This window comes from Heteronotia binoei, chromosome 2, assembly GCF_032191835.1.
Source record: "Heteronotia binoei isolate CCM8104 ecotype False Entrance Well chromosome 2, APGP_CSIRO_Hbin_v1, whole genome shotgun sequence".
NCBI lineage: Eukaryota > Metazoa > Chordata > Lepidosauria > Squamata > Gekkonidae > Heteronotia > Heteronotia binoei.
The window spans coordinates 37,366,999-37,388,299 of record NC_083224.1 but is presented as its reverse complement, the minus strand read 5'-3'; the positions used below and the strand labels follow the sequence as shown (position 1 = coordinate 37,388,299).

At 47.1% G+C, this 21,301-nt stretch overlaps 1 protein-coding gene across 1 annotated transcript in view; it reads left to right on the top strand.

Annotated features, from left to right (window-relative positions):
• PTPN1 (protein tyrosine phosphatase non-receptor type 1) overlaps positions 1 to 21,301 on the top strand; it is a 99,476-nt gene extending 78,175 nt beyond the window's left edge. Inside the window, exons 7-9 of the mRNA XM_060230800.1 lie at positions 1,482 to 1,643; positions 3,987 to 4,195; positions 17,697 to 21,301. Coding sequence (XP_060086783.1) covers positions 1,482 to 1,643; positions 3,987 to 4,195; positions 17,697 to 17,892 — 567 coding nt within the window. The 3' untranslated portion in view covers positions 17,893 to 21,301. The remainder of the gene's footprint in view (positions 1 to 1,481; positions 1,644 to 3,986; positions 4,196 to 17,696) is intronic.

Sequence of the window (21,301 nt, the reverse complement as noted above, 5' to 3'; positions counted from 1 at the left end):
TGAGTGCATTCAAGAAAATTTACCTGCAAGGTGCAGAGGATTGGATGAATCTCAGAAGAATGTGCTTTGACCAGTACCATATATCTTTGATAGGTCTCTGTCTATTACACATTTCTGAGATTGCATTAGCAAAGGCAAGGAGTTGGATCTTATGCACATCCATCTGGTGTGTTTTTCACCTTCTCCCAGCCCAACCCCCTTCTCCCAGCCCAAGCCAAAAAAGCAATGCTGGGGTTTGTGTGGACAAAAAGCCGGGCAAAATGGCTTCTTTACCTGTTGTGCTACCACAAAAAGATCCACTAGGTTAAGTGATAGAGGCAATTTTGTCCACTAATTAGCAGCCTTCTATCCATGCAGATTCTCCTGGCCCTCAGCTTCTTATTTTTAGGCCTCTGCAGGAAGGAGAAGACAGGAAAGACTCACCAGCACCTTCCATTTGGCAGTGCTTGGAATTCTGCAATGTTCTAGTCAGGGGTGGCCAAACTGTGGCTTGGGAGCCACCTGTGGCTTTTTCACACATATTGTGTGGCTCTTGAAGCCCCCACTGTCCAGTTGGCCAGCTTGGGGAAGGCATTTGTCTCTTTAAAGCACTTCCTCAAGCCAAGCCAGCTGGTGGCCTGGAGAACACATTTAAAGTTAAAGTTGCTTTCTTTCCACTTCTCCCTCCCCATTTGAGAGCCAGTTTGGTGTAGTGGTTAAGTGTGTGGACTCTTATCTGGGAGAATCGGGTTTGATTCCCCACTCTTCCACTTGCACCTGCTGGCATGGCCGTGGGTCAGCCATAGCTCTGGCAGAGGTTGTCCTTGAAAGGGCAGCTGCTGTGAGAGTCCTCTCAGCCCCACCCACCTCACAGGGTGTCTGTTGTGGGGGAGGAAGATACAAGTGATTGTGAGCCATTCTGAGATCGGAGTGGAGGGCGGGATATAAATCCAATGTCGTCATCTTCTATTTACTTTCCTTCCTTGCTTGCAGCTCTCAAATGTCTGAGGTTCATGTCTTGAAGCTCTCAAGCATCTGACATTTATTCTGTGTGACTCTTACCTTAAGCAAGTTTGGCCATCCCTGTTCTAGCCCCTCTGGCTGTGTTGGTGGCAGTACCTGCTTGAAACTTGAAAGGCAAATTGGAAAGCTGAGCCAAGACTTGGAAAAAGAATGGGGGTATTCAGTAGTTGTTGTGTCTCTTCCTGTGGCTCTTATGGGGCTGCAGAGTTTGATTGTTCATGTTGCATAATTTAGACTGCCTTTAAAGCATTGGGGTGACAATCAGAGCATGGGTCTGGTGGCAACAACACTGACAGATATTCTGAAACTGTTGAACTGTGTGGATCTGGTAAAAGTTCAAATAATCTGGGCATTTCAGATAGTTTAGGTGCAGCGATATCAAAACATCTTCCAGCAATTCTGCAAGTGAGTCGTTGTGATGTCGCTTTGGAGGTATGAGTGGAGCACACGCTCAGTCTCTCATGTTTTCTTCTGTGCAGATGGACAAAAGGAAAGACCCTTCTTCTGTCGACATCAAGCAGGTTCTCTTAGAAATGAGGAAATACAGAATGGGACTAATACAGACCGCCGACCAACTTCGTTTCTCTTATCTGGCTGTTATAGAGGGAGCAAAATTTATTATGGGAGATTCTTCTGTGCAGGTGAGTGTTCCTTCTTGCCAGGCTGCCTTTAGATGTGTGGCCTGGCTCAGGTGTGTTGGGAATCAAGTGCAGTCATGGGGTTAAAAGGATTCCAGAGATGATATAAGTCCAGCTCTTTCTCATAAGATGAGATGAGTCTATATTCAACCATTTTGAACCTGTGGGCACCTTTGGAATTCTGGCGCAGGGTGATGGTTGCAGCTATAAAATTGCTGTGCCAGGAGGCAGACCCACACACAGAGGGCACCCCCATGCAAAATGACACTGGGAATGAGGAGGGAGAATGAAGACAGCTGCTGCTGAAGTACTGCTGTTGAAGGAGAGGAGGAGGAGGTTGGATTTAAACCCTGCCCTTCACTACCCGAAGGAGTCTCAGAGTAGCTTACGATCTCCTTAAGAACATAAGAGAAGCCATGTTGGATCAGCCCAATGACCCATCCAGTCCAACACACTGTGTCACACAGTGGCCAAAAAAAAACCCCAGGTGCTATCAGGAGGTCCATCAGTGGGGCCAAGACACTAGAAGCCTTCACCCTGTTGCTCCTCCCAAGCACCAAGAATACAGAGCATCACTTGCCCCAGACAGAGAGTTCCTTTCCCTTCCCCTCCCCACAGCAGACACCCTGTGAGGTAGGTGGAGCTGAGAGCGCTCTGATAGAAACTGCTCTTGAGAGGAACAGCTCTGAGAGAACTTGTGACTGATTCAAGGTCACATCAGCAAGTGCATGGGGAAAAGTGGGGAATCAAACCCAGTTCTCCCAGATAAGAGTCCACGCACTTAACCACTGCACCAAACTGGCTTGTAATCTATATCAGTTCTTCACCAGCAGGTTAGAAGCCCTGGAAGGCAAGAGTCTCCTACCGGTCTCCTACCTGCTTTCTAAGAACACTTGGGTGGGCACCATGTTGGGGACCTCTGCTGTAGGTGAATGTGTACACCAAACAGTCCCAATGTAAACTAAATTACTGGATGCCACATGAAGGGTTTTTCAGGTCCTGATTTCAAAACAGTTCACATTAAGCTAGGGTTGCAAAATGTTGGGTCAGGATGCCAGCTCCTGCTGTGATCCTCCAGTGACTCATTTTCAGAGGTGTGAGCTGGACATCACCACCGTTTGGAAGAGTTAATGCTAGCGATTTAAAAATAGCAGTGCAGCCCACAGCCCAGCTTGGTGATGCATTCTTGTCCTCCCTTCGCCCCCCCCCCCCCATCGTGTCTTTTCAAAACTCCCCCCCCCCTTCCAGCATGTAGGAGGTCAAGAGTGCCTCATCCTGTGGCACAGCCAGCCTGATCAGGATTAGGCCTTCACAGCATTATTAAACAACCAGCATTTGGCTTTAAAATGGCAAGCATCAGGAACGCCATCACATCTTGGTTGACCCTAAGACTTGAGCCAGAGGGTTTTTTGCTTTGTAGCAGGCCACTGCTTCAGCAGCATCCTATCCTAACTGGATAAATATTGTTCAGGATTCAAATTACACTTAAGATGCCCGCACTTGGATATCCCAGATTAGGCCTTTCTCATCACATCTCAGAAGCGAAGCACATTTGGCCCTGGTTAGTATTTGGATGGGAGACCACCAAGGAAGTCTAGGCTTGCAGTGCGGAGGTAGGCAGTGGCAAACCATCTCTGAACGTCTCTAATCTTGAAGAAGAGTTGGATTTATACCCCGCCCTTCACTTGGAGTCAGAGCATCTTACAATCTCCTTCCCTTCCTCTCCCCACAACAGGCACCCTGTAAGGTTGGTAGGGCTGAGAGAACTGCTTTTAAGAGAACAGCTCTGAGAGAACTGCAGCTTACCCAAGAGCCAGTTTGGTGTAATGGTTAAGTGCGTGGACTCTTATCTGGGAGAGCCGGGTTTGATTCCCCACTCCTCCACTTGCACCTGCTGGAAAGGCCTTGGGTCAGCCATGGCTCTGACAGAGGTTGTCCTTGAAAGGGCAGCTGCTGTGAAAGCCCTCTCAGCCCCACCCACCTCACAGGATGTCTGTTGTGGGGGAGGAATGTAAAGGAGATTGTAAGCCACTCTGAGACTCTAAAATTCGGAGTGGAGGGCAGGATATAAATCCAGTATCTTCTTCCTCTTCCAAGGTCGTCTATCTGGCTGCATGTGGGGAATCAAACCAAGTTCTCTAGATTTGAGTCTGCCGCTCTTAATCACTACAGCAAACTGGCATTCTTATGGGGTCAGCAGAAGTCAGGTGTGACTTGATGGTCCTTTCCACCAATACCAGCATTAACATCATGCCAGACTCCTAATCCCTTGGGGCATCTTGTTTGTTTGTAATGCTTTTCATTTGTAGAACCTTAATAAGTTCCTTTCATTTTAATCCATCGAAGGAGCAATGGAAAGAGCTCTCCAATGAGGACTTGGACCCACCACCAGAGCATACTCCCCCACCACCGAGACCTCCCAAACGAGGTTCAGAAAACGGGAGAGTGCCTGAGCCCATCCTTCCAAAGCGTCAGGTGATGGAGGTGGAGGTCAAGTGTACAGTCGCCGGCGTTCACGAGAAGGTGCCTGATGGGGAGCCGCTAGACGTAGAGAGGTAATGCCGTTGAGGCCTGCTTCGAAAACAGAGGGCAGATTCGCAGGCGATGTGTCGCCTTGACTTTGTAGCATTCCAAGCTCAGGTTAATGCTTCAAATGAATTTTGGGGAATTGTGTTCTGGTTTTTTGGCTAAATGAAAATGAAGGCATGCTCAGGGGCCAGTGCACAGAAACAGAGATGAGACGATTGAGAAGAATTTATTCTATTATATTCACTTTATTTTTATTATATTCGCTTCTCTTCCCTGTGAGCAGGGCTCAGGGCAGCTGACAACATAGTACAATACAATATCTTAAATTTAAAACATAATAGTAAAATTATTCCTTATATTACAAAGTGGCGAACATAATATTTCTTCAGTGCCTCCTGAGGGAAGCTTATGGAGACCGGGGGAGGGGGGGTGGGCATTGAGAGTGGAAGACTACTCTGTATGCCATCACTGCCTCAACCAAATGTCTGGCAGAACATCTCTGCTTTACATGCTCCATCCAATAGAGAGTTTCACCTGGTTGGGGCCAAGGCTGAAAAGGCCATGCTCCTGGTTGAGGACAGCTGGATTTCTCTCTCAGGCCAGGGATCACCAGTAGGGTAAAGGGGGTAAAGAAACCCTTCTAAGCTTTCTAATAAAAAAGAAGCTCCCATATTATTGAGGAGCAAAATTCAAGTCCGGTTTCATCGTAAAGACCAACAAGATTTTCAAGGGTTGAAGGAGCCTTCATTAGAGACTGGCAAAGGGAGCTTTGACTCTCAGAAGCTAATACTCTGGATATCTTGTTGGTCTTGAACAGGGGTGGCCAAACTGTCTTTATGTAAAAGCCACATAGAATAAATGTCAGATGTGTAAGAGCCGCAAGACAAGGAAGGCAGGCAGGCAGGCAGGCAAATAGATGGGAGAGGCAGAAAGAAAGCAACTTTAAAAAGCATTCTCCAAGCTGCCAGCTGGCTTGGCTTGGACAAATGAGTTAAAGAGAGCAATGGCTTCTCCAAGCTGGCCAATGGGGCAGTGGGGGCTTCGAGAGCCACACAAAATGTGCGAAAGAGCCACATGTGGTCTTGAATGTCCTAGTGCACTCGAATCTTGCTCTTACACTGCAAGCCAACACAACTACCCAGCTGAAACTATTACTTGAAGAAACCAATGGGGAAGAACAGGGCTTGCCTCTCTCTGCAGTTCATCTAGGGTGGGTCTGAGCTAGCAGAGACATGAGAGAAGGCGGAAGCCACCACTGGTGCCACTACCACCCCTGCAGGATCCTAGGTGAGCTGTAGAGGAAGACCCTTGGACCCTAGGCAAGCAGTGGCACCAGCACAGGAGGCCACAGCAAGAGTAAGCCACACCTGCCATCTTCTGCCTTGCACATTTGGCACCTACTTGGGTAGTGACCTGGCCCTGCTGTGTGTGTGTGTGTAGGGGTGAGTGTCTTTCACAAACAGCAATGGCTTGGGTGCCTCCACGTTTTTCCTTGGGTCCAAGGATTTCCACCCATTGAGCATAACTTCCTCACCTCCCACTGCAACTCAAAATGCATGGGGGGAAGGATTTCAAGCTGGAAGAGTTCTGGTGGCTGCAATCCAAAACTTGGTTAAGTGGTTAAGAGCAGTGGCCTCTAATCTGGAGAACTGGGTTTGCTTCCCCACTCCTCCTCCACATGAAGTCAGCTGGATGACCTTGGGTAAGTCCCAGTTCTCTCAGAAGAAGATATTAAAGAAGATATTGGATTTATATCATGCCCTCCTCTCTGAATCTCAGAGCGGTCACAATCTCCTTTACCTTCCGCCCCCTCCCACAACAGACACCCTGTGAGGTGGGTGGTTCTGAGGGAGCTCTTACAGTAGCTGCCCTTTCAAGGACAACTCCTACAAAAGCTATGGCTGACCCAAGACCTGAGCCTCTGGCTATTATTTTTGAGAATTCTTGGAGAACAGGAGAGGTGCCGGAAGATTGGAGGAGGGCGAATGTTGTCCCCAACTTCAAGAAGGGGAAAAAAGATGATCTTCTTCGTGGTCTCTGTGCAGTCCCACACATGGGTCTTGCCGCAGGCAACGGATCCATACCTCGGAGCTCCAATAGCTCGCCTATAACGTCTTTTGGCGCGCTTTCCTCCCGCTCTGGGGAGCAGGCAGCGACCGCGCATGCCTGGAGCGGGGGGAGAGCGCCCATTCCACTCAGTTTCTTTCCTACCGCCGCCCGGACAACACCTTCCTCGCTGCGTTCCTCCTTAGCTCGTCCATTACCTCATCCTTTCGACCTTTTTCCTTCACCTGGTATCGTATTTTCTTTCTTATATCTTCGCCTTTCGTCCCGAAAAATCTAAAAAAAAAAAAAAAAAAAACCCGTTTCTGCGCTATCTTTCCCCTTTTCTCCCTTCCCCCCCCTCCTTGTCCGGAGCGCATGGAAGGGAAAGTTACCTTCAAAAAGTGCACGCGCTGTGGGACCAAAATCCCTACTTCAGACGGCCACAGCCACTGCCTTTTTTGCTTGGGGGAATCTCACCGAGTTGACTCCTGCCCTCATTGTGCGAACTTCGGAAAGCAGGCCCGGAAAAACCGTGCGGCAAGGCTCCGGAGTTTCCTGATTGAGTTGTCCTTAAGGGCTATGCCCGCATCGGACTCGCCGCCTCCCCAACAACAAGCGGGAGATTCGGCTTCTACGGACGTGTCTCTCTCCAAACAGAAACACAAGTCCGATAAAAAGTCTTCGAAGCACGCCGAGACCGGCCATAAGGCTTCGAAGAAATCGCGCCATTTGGAATCTACGGATCCGGCGCACAAAAAATCTCGTCATTCCGCATCGGCCGATTCGGCTCCGAGAAAACTCCACTCGCACTCGGCTCCCAAGCAGCCTCAAGCTCCAATCTCGACATCGACGTCTATGGATCCTGCGACTCTAACACAACCTACTCTTCCGCCTGAGTTGTCGACTCCGTCGGACGTCATCACCGACATGCCCCAACTGACACCTCACACATCCACAGCAGTGGAGGTTATACCAGTCCACTCTCGTTCGCCTTCGGTGCACAGCGTGGTCCCGACCGACTTTCTTGAACCCGATCTCACCACCGAGTCTACCCAGACCTACCTTAAACCTCCGCTTCGAATCGGATCCTTCCGAGACATCGGGATTTCTCCCCTGTATAAGGACTTCTGAGACATCGGGATTTCTCCCCTGTACAAGGACTCGGCCGCTCAGGCCTCAAACAAGGGTCGCTCTCGTTCACCCTCACGTCGGGTCCGATCCCGGTCGCCGCTCCTCAAGGACCGCTCCAGATCACCACGTCGGTGCCGAGACTCCGACTCCTCGGATTATTATCGCGATTACTATGCCACTCCCAGATACGACCGGCACTACTCTCGCTTCCATCGTCCTTCTCGGTCTCCATCTCTGGAGGGTTCAGGTTATTCCCCGTACCGCTACGAGGACTCTCCTAGACCCCGTGATCGACTCTGTGACTTCTCCCGACGACTCCGCGATTCTCCACGGGCTCGTGGTTTCGACCGAGACCTCTCTTCTCCTCGACCCCGTGATTACTCTCGAGATCGGATCCGAGAGCCACGCACCCGTGGTTTCGACCGTGACCTCTCTTCTCGATCCCGTGATCAAGATCGGACCCGAGAACATGACTTTCCTCGGGATCGGATCCGAGAGCCTGATTACTCTCGCTATTCCCCTCGACTCCGTGATAGGCTTCGGGAATGCGTACGTCACTCCGATCTACAGCGATCCCGGGACCACTACCAGGCAGAGGACGCTAGACCGCGCACTCCATCAGCCTCGGCCTCTATTGCTCCTCCGGTCTCCACTCCTACAGACCAACCTGCTCAGCCGGTGAAACCTAAGACCGTTCCTTCGGACCCGATCCGGCCTCCACATCCTCCTTCGGGTGAGGATTCCCGCTCCGAACCTGAATCGTCAGCATCGTCAGACTCCGAGGACCGCCCTGACTCGGTAGCCTCGGACTCGGTACCACAGCCCCGACTCTCTCCATCTGATGCGTCCAAGGCCTATCTCCATCTAATTACCACCATGGTCGAAGCCCTCAACATTACTCTTCCGTCGGACTCACCTAAGGTCTCTGACGTTGTACACGACCTTGTGCAAACGGACTTTCCACCTGGCTCATTGCTTCCTATGCTTCCGGTGCACCTCGAGGGCCTCCGCGAAACCTGGGACAAACCTGCCTCGGTCCCACCAACCGCCAAACGCTTTGACTCTCTCTACAGAGTTCACGCTCCTGAGGCTAAATTTCTTGCCTCTCATCCGGCACCCAACTCTATTATTGTGCACTCAGCCACTAAGGCTAAGCCATCCAGACACCCGACACCTCCTGACCGTGAAGGCAGGAAATTAGACACCCTGGCAAGGAAGATTTTCAACCTTGCCTCCACAAATTCAAAACTGAACAATTATTTAGCCTACTTTTCGGCTTATGTTTTCAACTTGGCCAACCAATTTACGCCTCTTATTCCCGCCCTTCCTGAACCCTCCCAAAGAACGGCCTCTGGCTTGGTATCAGAGCTGTCTAGAGTGTCGAAGCAACAGATCAACACCATACGTCATGCTGTCTCCTGCTCTTCCAGGGTCTTTGCGTCCTCTGTTGCCCTACGTCGCCACGCCTGGCTGAGGTCCACAAATTTACAACCGGACATTAAACAAAAGATCGAAGACCTCCCCTTCGATGGCCTCGGCCTTTTCCATGCTTCTACTGACGAGGTCCTAGCCTCGGTGGATGACGGCCGCAAGCGTGCTAAGCGCTTGGGAGTTTCCCAACCGTTCTCCCAGCATTTCAACCGTGCAAAGCCCTGGCGACCATCATTTCAAAGGCGTCAAAGGTCACCCAAGCGTACTGATTTCTGGAAGAGAAAGACTGGCCAGCAGAAACCTCAGTTTCAACAAAGGCCGCGGTCACAACAGCCTAAAAAATCCTCCCTTCCTTCTAAACAGTCTCTTTGACTTTCCCGAACCGTTTTTCCACACACGTCTGTCACCATTCCTTCCCACTTGGAACTCGATAACAACCGACTCCTGGGTGCTGACCATCGTGCGTCTAGGTTACGCAATCGAGTTCATTTCTCCACCTCGCCACCACTACTTCATAGCTACCCCTCCGTCTTCTCTCCTCCGTCAGGAGATTCTGGACTTGCTCCACAAGGAAGCCATAGAGCCCGTCCCCCCCCTACATCGGGGGACAGGTTTCTATTCAAGATACTTCCTAGTTCCCAAGAGGGATGGAGGAAGGCGTCCCATTCTAGATCTAAGGAAGCTCAACAAGCACATCGCATACAGGAAGTTCAGAATGATCTCCCTGCAGTCCATCCTGCCCCTTATTCCCAGGAATTCCTGGATGGCTTCCCTAGACCTTCAGGACGCTTACTTCCATGTGACCATTCGACCTCAACATCGGAAGTATCTATGATTTGCCATGGGCCGGGACCACTACCAATATGTGTCCCTACCTTTCGGCCTTTCCACTGCGCCCCGCGTGTTCACCAAGTGCATGGCGGTTGTGGCAGCTGCGCTTCGCACTCGGAACATCCCAGTCTTCCCATACATCGACGACTGGCTCCTGGTGGCCCCGACACAACAGCAATTGGAGCACAACCTCGACACAGCTCTCACTCTTCTGAGCTCCCTGGGCCTTCGCGTGAATGCATCAAAATCGCACCTCACACCTACCCAGGACCTCAAGTTTATAGGTGCCCTTCTCTGCACCTCACTGCATCGAGCCTTTCTCCCCGAGGATCGGGCACACACCATTATTTCCCTAGCCAAGTCAGTTCAACAACAACCTCGTCAGTCTGCGTTCACAATCCAACGCCTGCTGGGCCTTATGGCCGCTACGACATCTGTCCTTCATTTTGCCAGACTGCGAATGCGACAACTACAGATCTGGTTTGTTCGAGCCTACAACCCTCAAACGCAACCGCAAGCTACTCTGCTCACTGTTCCACAGAGAGCGCTTCTATCTCTCACGTGGTGGACTGTACCCGACAATCTCCTCGAGGGCAAGCCGTTTCTACCGACTTCCCCGACGGCCACAATAACAACAGATGCCTCCAAGTGGGGATGGGGAGCCCACCTAGAGGACAAAACTGTCAGAGGGCTCTGGACGCCCACCGAGAGCCTCATGCATATAAACTGCTTAGAACTGATCGCGGTGCACAGAGCTCTTCAATCATTTCTTCCACTAATAAAGGGCCAGCATGTTCAGATCTCTACGGACAATATGGCAACTGTTTATTACATAAACAAGCAAGGGGGCACCAGATCCCTCCGTCTCTGCCGTATAGCCGTACTGCTCTGGGAATGGTGTGTCAAGCACAACATATTCATGACTGCCATTCATCTTCCCGGTGTGGAGAATATTTTGGCCGACTCCCTCAGCAGGTTTCGCATAGACGACCACGAATGGTCCATCAATCCGATCTACCTTCGGCGCATCTTCCGTTGCTTCGGAACACCCAAGGTGGACGCCTTTGCATCCAGGGACAATGCCAAGTGTCCTCAGTTTTATTGCAGGAGGGGCAACGACGCATTTCTGCACAATTGGACAGGTCCCCTTCACTACTTCTTCCCACCGACCCCCCTTCTGACACGTGTGTTGGTGAAAATAGCTCGGGATGGCACAGACTGCATCCTCATTGCGCCATGGTGGCCTCGGCAACCGTGGTTCACGAGGCTGCTTCAACTGTCACGCCACACTTACTGCCGGCTTCCTCCTGCGGGCGACCTCCTCTCTCAAGCCAACGGTCAGGTTCTTCATCACAACCCTCGAGTCCTGGCCCTGGCTGCCTGGAGAATACAGCCACCTACCTCTCAACAGAGGTAGCCAATGTCATCCTCAACGCAAGAAAGCCTTCCACGAGACTTTCTTATCAACGTAAATGGAAGCGCTTCTGTTCCTTTGCGACATCTGCTCATCTGCAGCCGGAAACGGCTCCACTTCCCCTAATCCTGGACTACCTGCTTTCTCTACAGAAATCGGGACTCTGTTATTCCTCCTTGAAGGTTCACCTTTCTGCGGTTTCTGCTTTCCACAATCCGATTGATGGCAAGACTGTGTTCTCCCATCCTTTATCAAAGTCCTTTCTCAAGGGCATGTTGCACCTCAACCCACCTGTTAAGCCCTTTGTTCCGACTTGGAGTTTATCGCTAGTCCTTTCCTGCCTGATGAAAGCCCCTTTTGAGCCTATGGCTACCATAGACTTCAACCTTCTTTCCTGGAAGACAGCATTACTCGTAGCCCTTACCTCGGGCAAACGGGCAAGTGACTTATGCGCCTTCCGCTACGATCCTCCCTACACCATTTTCCACAAGGACAAAGTTGTTTTGCGACCGGACCCTGCGTTCCTGCCTAAGGTTGTCTCCCAGTTCCACCTATCAACTTCAACTTCTCTACCAACCTTTTTCTCCAACCCATCCGACCAGGGTCAACGAGCCCTGCATTCCTTGGACGTTAGAAGGGCTTTATCCTTCTACCTTGACCGTACACAACCTTTCCGTAAGGACCCTAACCTGTTTGTGGCCTATGGAAACCCTCACAAGGGTCTTAAAATTTCTACCCAACGCCTGTCGAAGTGGGTAGTCAGTGCCATCAGGTTGTGCTACGAACTGGCTAAACAGCCTTTGCCCGAAGGCCTTAAGGCCCACTCTACTAGGGCGGTCTCGACGTCTTCAGCCTTTCTACAAGGCGTTTCTCTAGAGGACATTTGTGCGGCTGCATCCTGGTCCTCTCCATCCACGTTCGTCTCCCATTATGCGCTGGACGTTCGTGCGAGACGTGACGCCTCCTTCGGTCAAGCAGTCCTCAGATCCATCTTCCACTGAAGCCAGGGGTGAGTGCATCCGCTTCCATCTTTACGCTGCATACCATGATGGTTGATTGCGTGATTGCATGTGATCTGATTGCTTGCATGTGATCTGATTGCTTCCTGTGACTAACTTTCTTCTTTACCAGCACCCTCCTCCAGGTCATCCAGCTGGCTAGTCACCCATGTGTGGGACTGCACAGAGACCACGAAGAAGATAAACAGGTTGCTTACCTGTAACTGATGATCTTCGAGTGGTCATCTGTGCAGTCACACACGCCCACCCAGCCTTCCCCGCTGCTGGCCTCTTGTAATTGTTGCTTAACCTTGTATAGTGTCAGCGCCGGCGGCGGCTGGAAGAAACTGAGTGGAATGGGCGCTCTCCCCCCGCTCCAGGCATGCGCGGTCGCTGCCTGCTCCCCAGAGCGGGAGGAAAGCGCGCCAAAAGACGTTATAGGCGAGCTATTGGAGCTCCGAGGTATGGATCCGTTGCCTGCGGCAAGACCCATGTGTGTGACTGCACAGATGACCACTCGAAGATCATCAGTTACAGGTAAGCAACCTGTTTATCCAGGTAACTACCAACCTGTCAGCTTGACATCTATACCTGGAAAAGTTTTAGAACAAATCATCAAACAGTTGGTCCTGGAACATTTAGAAAGAATGAATGTGATTACTAAGAGCCAGCATGAATTTCTCAAGAACAAGTCATGTCAGACTAACCTGATCTCTCCTTTTGAGAAAGTGATTACCTTGCTGGATCAGGGGAATGCTGTAGACATCGTTTATCTTGATTTCAGTAAGGCTTTTGATAAGGTTCCACATATCCTTGTTGACAAGTTGGTAAAATGTGGTTTAGATCCTGTTACCATTAGGTGGATCTGTAACTGGTTGACAGATCGCACCCAAAGAGTGCTTGTGAATGGTTCCTCATCCTCTTGGAGAGGAGTGACAAATGGAGTGCCTCAAGGATCTGTCCTGGGACCTGTTTTGTTCAATATCTTTATAAATGATTTGGATGAAGGAATAGAGGGAATGCTTATTAAATTTGCAGATGATACTAAATTGGAAGGGGTTGCAAACACAGAAGAAGACAGAAACAGGATACATCCTGGAAAACTGGGCTAAAATCAATAAAACAAATTTTAACAGGGGTAAATCTAAAGTTCTGCATTTAGGTAGGAAAAATCCAATGCATGGTTATAGGATGGGGGAGGCTTGTCTTAGCAGTAGTATGTGCGAAAAGGATCTAGGGGTCTTAGTGGATCATACGCTGAACATGAGTCAACAGTGTGATGCGGTGGCTAAAAAGGCAAATGCAATTTTGGGCTGTATCAACAGAAGTATCGTGTCCAGATCACGTGATGTGATGGTATTGCTTTGCTCTGGTAAGACCTCACCTGGAGTATTGTGTTCCGTTTTGGGCACCGCATTTTAAGAGGATATAGACAAGCTGGAATGGGTCCCGAGAAGGGTGACAAAGATAGTGAGGGGTCTGGAGACCGAGTCCTATGAGGAAAGGTTGAAGGAGCTGGTGATGTTTAGTTTGGAGAGGAGGTGGCTGAGAGGTGTTATGATCACCATCTTCAAGTACTTGAAGGGCTGTCATATAGAGGATGGTGTGGAGTTGTTTTCTGTGGCCCCGGAAGATAGGACCAGAACCAATAGGTTGAAATTAAATCAAAAGAGTTTCCAGCTCAACATTAGGAAGAACTTCCTGACCGTTAGAGCGATTGCTCAGAGGAACAGGCTTCCTCGGGAGGTGGCGGGCTCTCCTTCCTTGGAGGTTTTTAAACTGAGGCTAGATGGCCATCTGATAGCAATGAAGATCCTGTGAATTTAGGGGGAGGTGTTTGTGAGTTTCCTGCATTGTGCAGGGGTTGGACTAGATGACCCTAGAGGTCCCTTCCAACTCTATGATTCTAAGACCATTCCAGCAGCTGCAAGTGGAGGAGTGGGGAATCAAACCTGGTTCTCCCAAATAAGAGTCCGCACACTTCAGCACTACACCAAACTGAGAACTCTCTCAGCCCCACCTACTTCACAAGGTGCCTGTTGTGAGGAAGGGAAGGTGATTGTAAGCCACTTTAAGACTCCTCGTGGTAGCGGAAAGCAGGATATAATAACCTTTTCTTATTTCTGAGTACAAGTCCTGCATATACTTTCTGATAACAATTCAACCAACAAACATCACAAGCAGTATTCTTTATATTCCTGACCAGGTTATAAATTTATAATTCTTAAAGAAGTCAAAATAATAGTTTTGAAAGCAGCTGATTTGTTGACATTTTTCTATGCCTTCAGAATGTCTGGAAACAGCAAATGCTGCAACACTGCTTGGAAACTAGGTCAGTTCACTAAATATGTGCTTTGAATGGCCAGTGCCTTGCAGTTCATCTGCGCTTGTTTCAAAAGCACCTTTTAAAACATAGTTCTGGACTTCAACAAAATAGTCACCTTTTTAGCAGTTTCTTTTTCTCAGAGGAACTGAAACATTCTCAGGGGAACTGAAACATTCAGAGATGGCAGTTGCAAAATACCAGTCTCGCTTTAAGGGCAGTGCCAAGAGGGCAGACTGGCCTGATCTCATCAGATCTCAGATGCGAAGCAGGGTCAGCTCCAGTTAGAGGGTGGGTGGGAGGTTTAAAGGAAGTGTCCAGGGGTGCTGCACAAAGTCAGGCAATGGCAAAACACCTCTATATCTTGTCTTGAAAATCCTACAGGATTGCCATAAGTCAGCTTTGACTTGACGGCCCTTTTCACAACCACCAGACATGGCAGAAGGTTTTACCACACCCCTTGAGGAACTCTAGTATGGGTTAAACTCTTGGCCAGAAGTCTTCTTGCTTGTCAGTCCAAGCGACTGAATGGAGAGGCTTCTGGTGTGGTTGTGTGTATGAGAGAGAGAGGTGCTGTCAAGTCCGAGATCTGATGAAATCAGGATTGTGTGGACTATTCTGGTCAGGATACAGAAACAGACCCCTTGAATCATCTAAAGAAAGGTGCATCTCTGAACACTAGAGGGCGGTGCTACTTCATTCGTGATAGTGAATTCTCTCTAACCCCGTTAGGGGAAGTGAAATTACTTTCCCAAAATTTACTTAAAAAAAAAAAAATAGAGCCATTGATTCATTTTATTCTTTTTCTCTTTTAAAAGACAGAATTCTCTTCGTAGTTGTTACACCTTTATATACTCTTATGTAACTTCAGTCCTTGCAGAGTTTGTTTTTTTTAATGTTACATATCACATGGTGCTTTAGCAGAAGGATAAGGAGGTTTGAGCTTCTGCATAATAAAATCATGCAAGGTTGTAGAACCTCTTTTCAAATTTCTCTCTTGGCCAAAACATTATTTGAAACAGACTCCACATTCCTCAAAAGGGGGTGGGTGGGGGACTGATAGATGGACCTCAGGGAGAAATGTGATAAAAAGGAATTAAGAGAATTCCTCTTAACAAAACTACTACTCCCCCTTTTCAGTGCTTTCATGCATTTGTTGCAAACACTGCTGTTCCTTTGATGCCGTTTTCCTTGTGAAATGTGCATGCTGTTCTTAGGTAAGTTCTGTGAGCTGGTCACAATCATGGGTAAATTTAAAACTGTAAAGAAGCAAGGAAAGGTGAGAATACAGGGGCTGCCAGGAGTGGGAAAAGGAAAATGTGTGGAGAAGGGGATAGAGGGGAAACTGATGTTTCCCTTGGAAGTCCTTGAGGGTTCCCGACTAGAGATGGGTGCAAATTGAATTATGAACCAGGAGTTTCGTAGTGGTTTGATTTTGTGGTGGTTCATTTGGTTTGTGGCCATCTGGGCAGTGCAGCTTGACAGTGAGCTCAGATTGTGCCACCAGCGTGATGTGATTGAGCTCAGGAGGCATTTAAATGCTCTCTGAGCTCACTTGCGAGGGTTACCACAACCTCCACAGAAGCGGGTAGAGGAGAGCAAAAGCATGGCTGAACTTCTGGCTTGCATCTGTTAGATGGAAGCCAGTTCAGCAATCCCTTTCACTTCTCCCCTCCTGTAAAAGCAGGGGTAGCAAAAGGCAATGCCTTTCCCTTTCCCTCCCATGATGAATTTGCTGCTTGCACTTTTAGTGTGTTTTGACAGTGGGCACCGCATGAATTCACCACTTGGACTTTATGCCCATGTCAAAACCCATTTAAAGGGAATGTTCTCTTCAGGTTCGTAGAACTCATTTAAAGGGAATGTTCCCTCTAAATGAGTTTTACGAACCCAAATCAGTTTGCAAACCGGGGGAGGTCTGAACCAAGATGAACCTCCAAGGTCTGAACCAAGCTGTGATGCAGAAAGAATCAAGAAAGAGGGAAGCAGATGGCAGTGAGTTGCTCGCGGGCCTGATAGGAGCCCTCTGAGGGCCTGATACAGCCCTTGGGCTGCATGTTTGACACCCCCTGGTTAGAGGCTTACAGGGAAGAGAAAGGGAAAACAGTGCAGCATAAAACTGATGCTTGAAACCATGCATGGAGTAGCCAGCTGCACCTAGTAAAGTCAGAAGAAGGTTTAAAGCAAGAATAGAGTGTCTCAGGTCAGGGAATTAATGTAATATGCGGGACCATTGTACTGCTAGGCAGGAATGTGAGATGAACGTAAGAACATAAGAGAAGCCATGTTGCATCAGGCCAGTGGCCCATCCAGTCCAACACTCTGTGCCACACAGTGGCCAAAAACCCCAGGTGCCATCAGGAGGTCCATCAGTGGGGCCAGGACACTAGAAGTCGTCACACTGTTGCCCCTCCCAAGCACCAAGAATTCAGAGCATCATTTGCCCCAGACAGAGAGTTCCAACAATACTCTGTGGCTAATAGCCACTGATGGACCACTGCTCCATATGTTGGTGATGGAATTCCCATCTCCAGATGCAAGACAGAATTGCTTTCATCACACAAAGATAAAACAAGATGTTTGAAGACAAGGGGCAACTTTCCCAAGACCGTGCTGGGGGATAGTAAAGGAGGACTTATAGCTTGGTCTTTTGAATCCCCTCTCCTCATCAAGAGCAAAACATGGAGTTCAGCTTTGGCCAAATTTTAACTGTCCTTATAACTGGGTTTTCAGTGGTAGGACTATCAGAGTTAACAAGGAACCAAAATTCTAAGTCTCCTCTTGAAAGCAATGTGATGCTCAGTGTGTATTAGTAGTTCATCTTGTAAATGAAACAATGCTTTCTGTTCCTTTCTTCCACCTTGTCCTTCTGCTAAATTCTGCTTTGCACATGTGGAATGGCTGCGTTCTTTCTGTCCTACCAGCTGTATTCTTCTGCACTGCAAAGACTTTTCCTGAACCATTGTAAAGCATTTTGACTGTCAGATACCAAGTAATTGTTCTTTATTATCTCCTGTTATTATTTCAACCCCTCCCTTTTGACTTTCTCTTTGACTGGTGAGGCCACCTTTGGCTTTAAACATTCAGGAGAGAAAGGCCATATTGCTTTTGCATTCTGTACAGTGGCTAACTTACAGTATAAACAGAAGGTATCTGAAGACATGTGCATGCACGCGATAGCTTATACCCAGAATTAAACTTTGTTGATCTTAAAGGTGCCCCTGGACTCGAACTTTGTTCAAAAGGTACAGTAAATATCTACCCAATTACCTCGTCTGCCCAGGCTCGTGTAGTTGCTCCTTTTCCCACACTGATGAAATTCTAATCAGAATCTATTTACTCTTGTCTCTCAGCACTAGTCAAGACACTGAACTTAGGAAGAGAACTGTTGACGCTTCACCACACAGTGAAGAGCTGGTGAAGCCAGAAGAAGAGGAGGAGGAGGAGGATAATATTGTGGCCACTTGGAAACCATTTCTGGTCAACATCTGTGTGTTCACCGTCCTCACAGCCGGAGCATACCTCTGTTACAGGGCATGTTTTCATTGATGGACATAACCAGCGCCGGTACCAGAAATGCCAGTAACACAGCTGGCGTTTAAACCCGTTTCTGTAAAAAGAAAGCTAAAGGGGGGCATCCAAGCCTTGTCCCAGTGGGAAGTTTATCTTAATTTTGAGAAGCTGGAACTTTGGTTAGGGCTTAAAAGAGAAAAAATGATGCACTAGGGTTTAATTTTTAGCCCTGTGGTCCCAAGAATTTAATATTCTAATCTCAGGGCCTTGAGATATTCAGGAGTAAGCAGAGAATATGCCAAATAAGTCTTGTGTTTTTTTATTATTTTTTCCTTACTTTTAATGGAATAATAAGAGTTTACAACACATTGTTGTTCTTTTATTTTATTTTTAGTGTTTTTAAAAACCAGTTTTTTTTAAATTTTTATTATCATTTTTTTCCTCCAGAAAAGGAACTTTTAGGCACAGAAATTGCTTCAATTCTTCATGTGTTTGTAGCCAAATACATGATTTAGAGGTTTTTAAAATAATAAATAACGCCACTACCCATAGAAACACCCAAGAATGTATGAAATGTTGAAAAGGGAGAGCTCTTTCCTTGATGCCTTTGAAAGACTGGGGGCTTGAGTCTGTGAAGAACCACTTCCATGCATCCTCTGTTAGGTAAACTGACCGCTGCTGCTCAGGAGCCCGAGTTGAACAGAGATTAATTAGTGGTGCCTCTTGGTGGGTTGTGCCCTGCATTTCCCCCCAGTTTGTTTTTGGGCAGTGCAGATAGTGACAAATCTACTTCATCTGTTGGTTGGTCTGTTCTGAAATGATTGTTGCTTTTCTTTCATGTCTCTTACGATGGGCATCACCCATTGCTCAGGATGCCCCAGCAGGTCAAAGGCTACTTCTGTTCCCTCCTCTCACCTCCTCTTCAGAAATGATGAACTGTGCTTCCTTCTACCACTGCCCCTTTTGTTGCACATGATGCATACCTGTTGCACTGTGGCATCGGCTTTGTTTTAATTGGAGGGGAGGGGGTTTCTGTCAGAGGAGAGAGATGCAACCAGAACACTTCTACTAGCATTAAGTAGGACTTTCAGGTAACTGTTCCAAAATAACTGGATTCAAGGTCTCCCCGCCCCCAGTGATTTGGAATGTAAAAAGCAATTTCATGCTGTATTTGCCCTGTGAAGAATGCTTTGTGTTCAAGCTGAAAATGAGAGAACATTAATTCAAAAGACAAACTAGGTCCTCTGGGACAGAGAGATCTATTGGGAGTAGTTCTCCATAAATTGCATGTAGCCAAGGCTTTGGAATAGCTTCCTCCAGAGAAGTGGCCAGCAGAACCAGTCATCTTTCAAAATGTAAGTGACTGGGTTAGTGGCTCTAGCATTTTGTTGGGCTTTTAAGAAAATAAGGATTTCATGATTGGTTTCCATTTGGCTCAGGGTGGTACGTTCAGTAGCCAGGCTTAAGTGTCTGCAACATATCTTCACAGGAAGGAGGAGGAGTGGTCACTCCCCCTCAGAAGATATTTGTGGTCCTAGCTATTGTAGTTGCTTCGTTAGATGAAGATTTGAGGTATTTTTGTTATGTGGGAACTGAGGTTAACTTGCCATAGCTGCTAAAAGGCAGCAGAAATTACAATTATGGGAATTTTTTTATTTGTCCTTTGTTTTGGGATTGGGGTTTGTTTGTTTTTTGCCAGATAGATACTGGTAAGGCTGGGGATAGTTAGGCTGAACTCTGTCAAACCCACTTTTTATTAAAAAAAAAAAAAATTGAACAAGCTATAGAAATCAAAAGAATACTTCTTTGTAATGCTAAGGTTAGAGACAAATTCATTAATTAAAGTTGTAGCTGTTTTGAAAAGAACAATGACAATTGCTCATTTGTGGCTAATCAGGGCTTTGGGGGAAAAATCTGTATTCTCCTTAGCAAAGCACTTAGACATTGTCCTTTCAATTTTTAGAAATATATTGCATTATATACTTTTCACTCCATATTTATTTTTGTTCTCCGCACTTGTTCAATCTGGGGCTCCTTTTTTCTTTTTTTTATCCTTGAACCAATTAGGTATTAATAAAAGGTCTTTTGAAGGAGAGCGAGAATGTTGGGGTTTTGTTTTTTGGGTTTTTTTAAAATGCTTACATCAAGGGCTTTGCAAAAGTACAATAATAAATCCTCAGGTAGTACTGGGAATCTTATAAAAATTTTACCTATGAGACTGTTGGTCAGACCAGAATTTGAAAGAAAAGGAATATTGTTAAACAGTCAATATATAGTAGTATTGGAAACATGAAAAATACTGAGTATAGAAAATGATATAATATATAAAGGCTCATCTGTGTGATTTGCAATACAGTATGTGATTGCTTTGTCCCGTCGGTCTCCTATCACTTACTAGGGTATTGTTCAGAAGCAGCATTTGTACCCCATTTTTTAATTCAAATGCATGCAGAGTCTCTTAAAAGTATCCTGATTTAAAAGAAAACACACACACACACACAAAAACCCCTTGTGTGTTTGAAAAGTTGAAAAGAAACTTGTATTTCTGCTTCCTGATGTGCCCAGATTATATTTGCATGACCTGATCATTTTAAATGGCCGTGGTTCAAAGGGTGTTGCTGAGATGTCTTCTTCATTCAGCCAAATAGGTTGGTTGGTGTTTTCTCTTTTTTAAAAAACAAAAACAACAAAAAACAGAACCCTGTATCTTGCCTAGTTACTTGGCATGAATTTTCTATTCAGTTTTATACGTATGCCATGTTAGCCCAGTTGTATACCACATATTTCAGCCAATTAAATATAGTACAGACATTCCAGAATGTATACAAAGCCATATTCACACCTCACACATACACACAACGTACATACACAAGTATTCTAGAGCAAAACAGCTGAAAATCAAGGTGCTTCGGTCTGGCTTCAGAAGTCCCAAACAAATAGCTTTTTTTGCAAAGGCCTCTGGAAGCAAAGTGAGAGTTGTTTTAAAAAGCATGTTCTTTGTTTCCACAGACATCAAGAGATTTAGAGAGAGAGAAATCAGAGCTCTCAAAAATAGCAATGGGTGATGAATGCATTGTAACATTCTTCCTCATTAGGGAGGAACCTATTGAATTTCAGAATGTGTCTCAAGAGTTTTACAGTGACTTGATTGTAGTTGATTTGCAAACAGGAAGAATGAAAAGATCTCTCTGGCTACCTGTGCCCTCTTATGCTAACTAGGGTCACTGTCTGCCCTTGTACCTATTTGAACTAAAGGTAGACATGTACTGCAGTGAAAACATACAGTCGAATGCCCTAGTAAAGCCCAGTGAGGTGTGTATAAGGCTTATAATGCTGAACTGTAAGTATTTTGTTTTGATGTCCTGTATATGTATGTAGTAGTTTGGGTGTGTATATACAGTAGCGTTTCAAAGTGGATGTATTGGTTAACCTATTTGGGGGGCGG